Below are 11,102 nucleotides of genomic sequence, written 5' to 3'. Positions count from 1 at the left end.
CACACACACACACACACACACACACACACACACACACACACACAGATAGACACACGTATACATGCTGCCTATAGGGAAAGTAGACATAGTAAGTAGTGTTCAAGCAGCCAGTTAAGCAGGTTGTGGAGAAGGTTGAGGGGGGGTAAAAAATTGGTTAACGATTGACTTTAGGTTGTAAACGTCGTGCCGCTGAGTTATTACACTAGAGATTGTCATAATCCGGACCACTTCATCGCTTTGCAAAGTATTCCCAAATCACGAAACAATATTCACGTAGCTCTATAATGCATCTGCAGCGAGGCTTGTTAAAACTGGAGTAAGTAGCCTGGTGGTGGCGGGGGGGAACACAAGACACGTTGCAGCTCAGAGTAGTTACAGAGCCAGAAAAAAAAAATACAGTAAATTAAGGTCTCAACGTTAACAGGGCTTCTTTGATCTGAAACGTCTTGGCAATACAGACACAGAATTGAATACACATCCACAAGTCAATGTAAGCCCCTCAACTGTAAATTGTGATTTGTGCGTGTAAAGCGCTACAACTCCAAGAACACGTAGAATAAAATGAAGTCAGAGGAAAAAATGCAACACTTACCGCACATGGCTCGAGCCTTGAAAAGTGGGTTTGTAGGGAAAAAAATGGAGGTTTATTTTCAGTGGGAGTAGGATGATGATGCTTCTCTCGCTCTAAGTATGCGCACGGTAAACTGGCAGTGAGCATTTAAACGGTGTTTCCTGGTGAGGCAGCGGGCGTCCCCACCCCTATTGACGCCTCCCAAGTCCTCTCGAATCCACATCTGTCACATCACGCGACACACGTAGGCCAACTTGTGTAGACAGCAATCACGGAATATCAACTCAGTTTGAACTGCTCAACATCTCACTACTACTACTACTATTACTACTGCAACAAGAACTAATCATAATAATACTACGGCAACTACTAATAATAATCATCATCATCATCATCATCACCATCATCCATCCACTCAGCCATGTTGCCTGCATTACTGTTGAGCACGTCTGCAATGACAACCTCCTAAATTTTAATTTCTTCCATGAGATTATATGAATTAATTCCCTATAGTCGGTTCCATTTACTTTGTGTTCATTACATTTAGCTGCACTGTTTTCAGAATGTGTACGTGGATGTTGGCTTTTTCTTTTGTCAAATCAGATTTCAGCATCTATGTGCTTTCATGCCAATGTAATTGACCCAGGGAATTCAGAATCAGGAGTGTGTGCCAATGTGATTTACTGTATTAGCAGTGGGATTTGGGGGTCAGCTACCTGGCCCACTACAACGTCAGCATGAGTCCATCCTCTGACTGGGTAGAGTAAGAAGAAAAGAAGTTCAACGAGCAAAGAAAAATCTGTAGCAATCTGTACAACTCCAGTGAAGTTGGGATGTTGTGTTAAACATAAATAAAAGCAGAATACAATGATTTGCAAATCATGATCAACCTATATTCAATTGAATACACTACAAAGACAAGATATTTGTATTTAATGTTCAAACTGATAAACTTTTTTTTTCGCAAATAATCATTAATTATGAATTTTGCATCAGCAATACATTCCAAAAAAGTTGGGGCAGGAGGCTAACAAAGACTGGCAGAATGTTAATCAAAAACCTCTTTTGAACATCCCATAGGCTAACAGTCTACCAGGGAACAGGTGGGTGCCATGACTGGGTATAAAAGGAGCTTCCTTGAGTTGCTCAGTCATTCATAAGCAAAGATGGGATGAGGTTCACCTCTTTGTGGACAATTGCGTGAGAAAATAGTCAAACAGTTTAAGGACAATGTTCCTCAATGTACAATTGCCAGTGATTTAGGTATTTTATCATCTACGGTAAAGTGAGAAGCTTGGTCATCCGGGAGGGGCTCAGTGTTAAGCTCCACGTCAAGAGGAGCCAGATGAGGCGGCTTGGCCATCAGATTTGCTTTGGGTCAATATCATTCTGAAAGGGGAACTTCCTCCTCAACAAACGTACTGGTACAAGGTTTTTATGTCAAATATTGACTGAGTTGGAACAGGTCTTTAGTCCCTATACCTTGCTAAATTCCAGCTCAAGTTGAAGAAAAATATCCCCCAAGTATGATACTGTTACCATCATACCAAACCATGAGTACTGTATTCTTTTAAAATAGAGGCCAAATTCAGCATCAACTGAAAAACCACCATACCTACAGTGAAACATCGATCTGTATATAATTTCAGAGTATTCCATGTCTTTGCCTTCCAAACGTTTTGCGTTGGATTTCCGTAAATGTCAACTTACAACTAAAATGTGAAACTCTGCCCTATCACCTGTGTAACATTTGTCTGAACATAAGTGGAGTATGGCATAAAATGTTGTACCTTACCATTATCTGTCAAAAAAAAACATAGAAACACTTTTTTTTTGAGGGGGGGGGGATATTTTCTAGTCTAGTCAATTGTTCTTGGATGTTCGTGGTTAGCTGCTTGGTATAAAACCTTGTATTTGTGATCATAAATGTTTTATTTATTGTGGATTCTGACAGTGAAAATATATATAGTGTTTTCCAGCGTATTATTGACTTCTGTTGATATTGTGAAGGGTTTATGATTGATTATAATTTCGACATAGGCCTTCAAAATACCCTATAAATCACTCTTTAGGCCTTGGGCGGACGTATATTTTTTTGAGCTATGCAGAGGTTTGTTGGGCCACACACACTGACCAAAAGCCTGTCAAACTGTATGAGTGAAACATGCTGACCCAGCAACAAAGCTGCACTCAACATAAATCACCCTGGAAATGTGGTGCACTTTCACCTTCCCAACTGTGAGGGTGAGGTGTTGGGGTTTGAGTGGCGCCTCCAAAAACACAGCCACTGTAATGAGCTAGAAGTGCAAGTGTCTGTGTGACACTTTAAGTCCTTGATTTAGTGTTTTCAAACAGCGAACGTAAACTCCACATTATATTTTTATTTTAATTGCAAACATGAGAGTTGTTCGACAAAGCCCCCCTGCAAGGAGTCGCTCTGCTCTGATGAAGAATAAAACAAATATGTCAGCATTTAAATTTTTTTTTAAGGTGCTTGCACCCAGTGGGAGTTTAACAATCCTCCATCATAGTGGCAGGAGATTTAATGAGTGAAATCAAAGTACTCCTCATATTTTTGCACTTCTAAAACCAAATATAACACCAAAATTAAGATTGACTGGAAGCTATTTATTTAACCATGCTCCTGGATTTTACAGAAGAAATTAGATGGGTTTTTTTCTTATCTGAAGGAGTCAATTTTTCCACTCCCGTTTTATCGAGACTGCTGCCTTATCATCTGTGTCTATTAACCGGACTCTGGAATACATGTGCCCATAGTGCATGTCTTATTGAATAATGATTTATAAGTCCAACATGTCAACAGCTAGACCCAAACAAGTCCGCAGATGAAATCGTATCATTATGGCTGAATGAATCTGACTCAAGCCAGTCACCATCAATTCCAAATCTACAAACTCTTGCACGGATGTAAGACAATTGTATCAATCTTGAATATGCTCCATAACCGCAGAAATAAAGCAGTTCCTGTACAATACACCATGGACGGTTTCCCACCATGGAGTAAAGTGTGAGCCTTATCACATTGATAACTACCACCCCTTCTGGATTTTCTCGTTCAAAAGTCATTAAACAAGGCAACATTTCACACTAGATGCCAAATGATAAGAAACTGAGTGACATTTACATGCGTGTACATCTTTAGGGCAGTGGTTCCCTACCCTTTTTTGGCTCATGTACAACCTAATTTATTTGTCATACTATGAGTACGCCCGCCCCCACTCTATATGTTTTGGCAATTTTCTGAAATTAGGATGACACACAACCGATTATTAAAATTGAATCAGTTTACTATGTAAACTATTAATAATCTGGAGCGTATTTCTAAACGTGCCCGAACCCCTAAACCAGGTATTTTTCAGCTCCATGCCTGGCGGGCCGTTGTCCTGCCTGTTTTCCATCTCTCCTGGCTGTAACATACCTGGTTCAAATGATCAGCTCTGAAGCAGCATTGGAACCATCCTGATTATTTGAATCAAATGTGTTGCAGCCAAGAGAGCTAGACAACAGACAGGACAGCATCCCTTGAGGACAGAGTTTGGATACCACTGCCCTAAACCTATACGTCTTAGCGAGAACAGTACACAGGCATTTAACATTTAAATATAAGGAACAACACCCTGAGCATTCATAATAGTCAGACCCACTATAGCAGTTTTACTTTCTTTTCATCAGTCATCTGAGCATGAATGAGACACTTGAGTTGACACAGGGCCGTTGTGATTTTGGCGTGCTGAGCCACAGGTGTGGGAAATAAATCAATGTTTCCATGCAACCCCTGCAATGTGTGCTTTGGAAACACTGCTTTATGGTCCCAATAAATTGCTGTTTACAATGTTTTAATACTTTGATTACTTTGATTACATTAGCCTTTTAAGTTCATTGGCCGCAACATAGGATATACCTCAATGATCTGAGCTAAGCTGTCACAAAAAAAAATCGTACAATGATGCTCAACTATATTGCCAATCGGAAACTCATCACCATGGGTGGGAGGAGCATATAATATCAGGATTTATATAGTCCAATTAAAAAAACAAAACAAAAACAAAAGAATAAAAATTTAAAAAACAAAGCATATATTCATGTTATTTTTTTCCTCCTCCAATTTATCTGTGTAGCCCAGTCCCAAATGTACTGGTTGTTGGGGACCACTGGTCTTGGACAATGAGGTAAAAAGGGAATAACACAATGAAAATGACAGATAATGACCAAATTGATCAACGTTTGGCAACATGTTGGCTCAGTCACATGGTTCACCTTTCGCTGCCCAAACCACATTCACCTTAATGAGATGTAAGGCAGACGATCATTTTAATGAGCACGGGGGAATGAAAGAAAATAGGTCACACCTTCATGAATCATCCCGCAAGTCCACTAGCATTGCAAAGTTCTTGAGTGTTATTATCAGTATTTACCTGAAGTTGCGTTGCACCCACTCATATAACAAAGGTCTTCATATAAATATTTGAATGATTCTTGAGGTTTGCGTGAGTGAAAGCCAGCAAAGACAAGGCAGCCGCCGCATTCCTCAGCAGGCTTAAAGGCTTAATACAGCACAGTATGATGTTTGCAATGTGACTTTGTTATCCACTCAGATCCATTATAAATGACATGTACTCTCTGATCATCATCTCCATGTCACAAAACTCCATTATAAAATCTCTTTCAAGGTGATGTCACAGAATGGGGCTCTAAGGGTATCAAGAAGAACAAAGTTCTCTCTACTATTTGGAAAAGAAGAGCTTTAAAGCACAAAGCGGCACTGTAAATTTGTAGTGAAAAATATTATTTTACTGGACAGCTACTGAGTTCACTGAATTACAGTATATTGCTGCATTGTCTTTGTTTACCGCTAAATACTGGCAGCAAGTTTGCCAGCATTTTACTGTTATTTTACATTTTGCTGTTTTTTTCTAATTTGATTACCCTCATCCATCCATCCTCTAATCCGCTTATCCTCACAAGGTTCGCGGGCATGCTGGAGCCTATCCCAGCTGTATTCGGGCAGTGGGGGGGGGGGGGATACACCCTGAACTGTTTGCCAGCCAATCGCAGGGCACACATGGACAAACAACGATCTGTACTCACAATCACACCTAGGGACAAATTAGAGGGTTCACTTAACCTAACAATGTGCAAAGTGCCCCCTTGAACTGAGTGTGGAAATGTAGTGGCCTCATCATCAGATTTTGGGAAAGTTTGAACACCACTGCTCCAAAACTGTCCAAGTTAGTCCTCTCTCTCGTTTCACTTTTCTTCATGTTTGCTTCGGCTCACCCTCCCACTCCATATTGCTTTTGTGATGCTTTCATTGCCGAGGGGATGCCTGCCAGCTCTGTGTTGGTGACAAAGTCCCTCATGGTTATATGGTTTATTCAAAAATGTCACCGCTGAACACTGTAAATAGTGTAAATGGTTCAATATAATGCAAAGTGAATACAATGAGTAGAACGAAAGGACAAATCAAGAAAGTTAGCTGAACTATTGTAACAGGCTGCTGACTTAAACCTTTTTCACATTGTAGTCACTCGGTGTGAAAGGGTTGCGGGGTAGGGTGTAGAGATAATAGCAACCCGATTGCTAGTGTTCCTATTTTTGGAAGTGTGGAGGTAGCAGCCTACCAGGAAGTAAGCTCGGAGAATTTTACCGCTGGTTTAGATGAAAAGTAGACCCAGTCGCGGCAAGATGCATCTTTCTTTGTTGCAAAAGAAAGCTCTGGCTATGCTCATTTTCACAGAGATAAGGAAGAGACAAGCTGCAGAAAAGGGAATGGGTACATGCACAACAAGTTGGAGAGTGTAATCTCATTCGCAAGTGACAATTTCATCCAGACCACTTTGCGGTATATTTCAGGCTCCTTTAAAACATCACTGTACGTCATCTCTCATGTATCTCAAAGCTTGGGACACTGAAACACAGCATTTATAAAGCTTCCTACATTGTTCTCATGACATTCCTGTAAATAAATCCACCAAAATAACACTAAATTACTCTGCCAGCTCCTCTTCTATTGAAGGCGTTTGTCACAACGACGCCACGCTCGAATAGAACAATTTTCAATACAGCAATACGTAACCATATTTCTCATTTCATGTGGCGCCTATTACAATGTTACATTAAGTCAATTGGCGCTTTCCCTGCCTCTCAACATACAATATCCTTATTTTAGTCTTTATTCTAACCCACATCCTTTTTTTGTCGCAACTCGCATCTTCCTTGATCGACACTCTTTTTATGGATTAAAAAAAAAAAAAACAGCCCATTACGCGCTCCTGCAGTTCAAGTCCATCTATCAAGGCGTCCATCCATCAAATTGCCCGATGTGTGGTGGATAGTAGCCAACTATCATTTTTGCATAGTCCAGTCTTGGTCAAGTCCGGTGGCATCGCTTCTTTTGGGCAGCCCAGTTTGCTAGCATGCTCTAGTCTAACACATCACATGACAGTTTATTTTTACAAAGAACAAGGTAATTTTCTTTGTGCTGAAAAAGAGAGTTGTATGCTTGTATTCTGTCTTGATCTTGGAACTGATGTTTACTTGTACCTAATTTTTTAATGACTTGCACAGTGAAGCACCCATTTGAAAATGTCTCGCCTGTTCATTGAGCTGAGGGACAAGCGCAACGTGCATCATAAAACTCAGATGTTCCCTTATTTTGTGGACCTCCATTCATTTTCTCTGTTGATACTCATATGCTCAGTTATCAAGCTGGACCCGTTTATTTTTTTTCCCTACAGTACTGTTTGGTTGCGTTGAATTCAGAGATGAAAGTGGACTTTTCTGAAAATTCCGGAAAAAATAAATAAATAAATAAATGTGTGTGCGTGTGTGTGTGTGTAATGTGTGTGTGTGTGTGTGTGTGTACACACACACACGCGCGCACGCACTTGGCCGATCAAGCATGAATTAGTTTACACAAAACGCTATTCAAATGATTTATCTTCCTTTTGTGTGCACACGTGTACCCTTTGTGGCTTCCGTTCGAAATTTCGAAATCTCCAAGATATGGCGAGGCCATGAGAATGCGAGGCGAGGGAGGGTATTACTGTTGTGGCGACTCCACTCAAGCTAAGCGAGCCTCAGCAGGAGATAGTCCGCTGCTCTCTGCTGTGCGGGTTTCAGCGCGAACATGTACGCAAGCGCGTCTTTTGATTTCAACCAATCAGCGCCGACGCAAATGACGTCACACACGACAACAGCTAAGCTAAGTTAGCCGAGACGACACTCGAAGTCAGACGGACACGATTTTCTGCCAATCTGTGTCCCTTTTTGGCCAAATATATATTTTACGACAACTGTCTTGTTGACGGCGTCTTTTATTCGTTCCACTGGGGTTTAGCAGGTGCGTTTATAAAGAGACGAAAATTGTTTGGGGACTATCCCCCACGTTCTAGTTGAGATGGTATAACCCAAGAGGCAAAATGACGCTTGCTACTGTTGTTGCGAGTTGCCATTCGTTCTACCAAACCATTAGTCAAACGCCATCATGCCTTCTGTCGTTATTACACAAACAAAAATCTCTTTACTGTTACTAGTGTTAGTGCCTCAATATGGCTACGCTCGTGAAAGCAATACAACGAACTCAAACGCGTCTTCGTTCAATGTTGTCAACTAATATCCGGATTATGCAAATTTTCCTCAATTCTCCGGAGAAATTTTCATAAAAATTTGAAAAACCCGGAATTCCGGGAAAATCCGGAGGACTTTCATCTCTGGTTGAATTCTGCATTGGTGAGTCATCAGCTCTTATCAACACTCAGCGTGTACATTGGACTACCAACAATTTATATGTAAACACAATCAGAATCATTCCTAATGCAGGATGACGTGGGCAAATCTATTGTTCCACACTTTATGTAGGGGTGTCGTGATGAGACATTACAGGAAAAGAAAAGTAGAGATTGGCCTTGAGACAAGACATAAATTCAATTGGTTTTACAGTCATCATATTGGAAATGTTTGGCAGCACACTGAAATGAGCTGAAATCTTACTGTAATCATCCCTGGCTGAGGAAGACGTGTGTACCTGTGTTATGTTTGTCCGTGAACATCTGAAATGTCTCAGAGAAAGCTTGGAAAGGTGAGACCTCATGTCATTCGGTGGCTTTGAGGTGACTGGAGCAGGAGCCTACCGTCTGCTGTAGTTTTGGGCATCCTTCATGGCATCTTTAAACACATACTAATGGAGTGTTAGTATGAAGGAAAAAAACACGCTGGCAGCACACGAAACATGCATCAGCAGGATGTGGCTCCAGTGAGTTGAACACATCCAGCTCAATGGTCAGATCTTGTTGTCCGGGGATCTCCGAGCTGTCCACATCTGTTTCATGTTAGGCGCTGGGGGCCTGCACAGGAGGGCCTGAACACACTTCTTTACTTCTCTCATAGTGGGAAAGAACAGGACAGTGCCAGATGAACATTAAGACAGATGACACCGTGCCCAATCGCTAAAAATATACACATACAGTAGATCAGCTCCTACAAGTAGGCCGCAGCACACTGAGATATCGGACGTGACCTTACATCCTGAGACGTGCAGCAAACAGGGAATCATGAGCAGTTAAGGGCTTATATGATTTGTGATCATTATTTGCACACGCCATTTACTGCATGTAATAGTCGAACACAAATAAAATCACAGTTTTTGAGCTACATCCGTATTGTGCATCCTCATTTGGATCGCAGGTGAACTGCAGTTCAATTCAATTGGTTGCCCGTCAGTTACAGGGCAACCATACTCTGGTGAATTTGTAAGTTAGCTCAAAAATGAATAATTCAGCGGTTCAAATTTATAGCTGTTTATTGACTGTGACAGTAGACAAATTTCAGTCAAAAATGTGTCAAACACACACAAAATAAAAGTTGCAAAAAGTGATTTTTTTTTTTTTTTTTAGTCAAATAAGTTTATGATAGCTCCCACAGATTGCCTGGTGCACATGTGGCAAACAGCTGTGCACAATTATCAATACTGTACTCATGATCTCAAGCTAAAACTAAAAATCTATCAAGACTAGGCAGAATTGTAGACCTGAAAAAGGGTGGAAAGGATCCAAAACCAAATGCTTGGTGAGAAGGTGACAACGGAGTGGACCACCACTTTATATCATAGATTACAGATTACCTCACAAACCGGCCACAGTACGTGAGGGCACAGAGCTGTGAGTCGGGCAGGCTTCTCTGCAGCAGCGGGGCGCCGCAGGGGACTGTCCTGGCTCCATTCCTGTTCACTCTCTTTACCTCGGACTTCAGCTACATCACTCCAACCTGCCACCTTCAAAAGTTCTCTGATGACTCCTCGATTGTCAGCCTCATGACAGAAGGAGATGATCGGGAGCACAGGGGACTGATGGAGGACTTCGTGGACTGGTGCCTGCAGAATCACCTCCAGATCAACCCCGGGAAAACTAAGGAGTTGGTTGTGGATTTCTGCAGGAAACAGTCCTCACCTGCACCAATGAACATCCAGGGTACGGACATAGAGAGGGGGAGCTTGTACGGATATGGAGAGGGTGACCTCCTACAAGTACCTGGGTGTTCTTCTCAACAACAACCAACACGGACGCTCTGATCAGGAAGGGAGAGAGCCGGTTCTTCCTACTCAGAAAACGGAGGTATTTTGGAGTTCAGGGGTCACTCCTAAAGACCTTCTATAACTCTGTGGTGGCTTCAGCCATTCATTATGGCATAGTCTGCTGGTCAGGCAGCATCTCAGCCTGGGACGGAGAGAGACTGGACCGACTGGTCAGCAGGGCCAGCTCTGTCCTGGGATGCTCCCGAGACACTCTAGAGGAGGTGGGCAACAGGAGGATGTTAGCTAAACTAACGGCTATGATGGACATATCATCCCACCCCCTCCAGGCCACCCTGACAGCACTGGGCAGCTCCTTCAGCCAAAGACTGATACGCCCCCGCTGTAGGAAGGAGAGGTACCACTGCTCGTTCCTGCCGACTGCTGTCAGGCTATTGAATAGACGCACCTGAAAACCTGGACGCACCCCCATTCACCCATTTTAAATAGCACAGCCACCTTATGCAGCATATACAGTGAAACTCCATTACAACGAAACCTACATGAGCGAAAATAGTGTGAAAAAATGTTCATGCATGAAAGCCATTCCCACTTTTCTGCTCCCCCTACGATGAAAAATCCCCCTGTTCTGTTTGACGAAATCTTTTTCTCTGCTCTTGCCTCGCAACAAGATTCACTACAACAAAAACAAGCCTTCCGCAAAAGTCTAATCCAACCTCAGCATCCCACAGCGACCTCTACTACTTCGTTCGGAAACGGCAACAGCAACCACCACACTGGTTTACACATGCGCAGTAGTACAGGAAGTATTTGTTATTGTTAGTTTCAGATGCTGCACGAACGTTTCATTGCTAAAATGGCTACGAAACGGACCTTTGCAGACCAAGGAGTTAAGAAAATGAAAGCACTCACGCTTGAAGACAGGATAAAAGTAATAAAAATGAAAGATGGAGGAAGCAAAGTAAAAGACCTTATGCAAGA

At 42.0% G+C, this 11,102-nt stretch overlaps 1 protein-coding gene across 2 annotated transcripts in view; it reads right to left on the bottom strand.

Annotated features, from left to right (window-relative positions):
- gfpt2 (glutamine-fructose-6-phosphate transaminase 2) overlaps positions 1 to 5,099 on the bottom strand; it is a 25,522-nt gene extending 20,423 nt beyond the window's left edge. The window contains exon 1 of one of the 2 annotated variants that reach the window (XM_019874777.1): positions 5,008 to 5,099. In XM_019874777.1, coding sequence (XP_019730336.1) covers positions 5,008 to 5,032 — 25 coding nt within the window. In that variant the 5' untranslated portion in view covers positions 5,033 to 5,099. Of the gene's footprint in view, positions 1 to 592; positions 839 to 5,007 lie in introns of those variants that run through there. The other variant, XM_019874779.1, reaches the window with a different exon arrangement.
- Positions 5,100 to 11,102: the final 6,003 nt, after the last annotated feature.

Source organism: Hippocampus comes, unplaced genomic scaffold (assembly GCF_001891065.2).
Source record: "Hippocampus comes isolate QL1 unplaced genomic scaffold, H_comes_QL1_v1.1 scaffold118, whole genome shotgun sequence".
NCBI lineage: Eukaryota > Metazoa > Chordata > Actinopteri > Syngnathiformes > Syngnathidae > Hippocampus > Hippocampus comes.
Note: the sequence above shows the minus strand (reverse complement) of the source record. Positions and strands in the feature narration are given on the sequence as shown.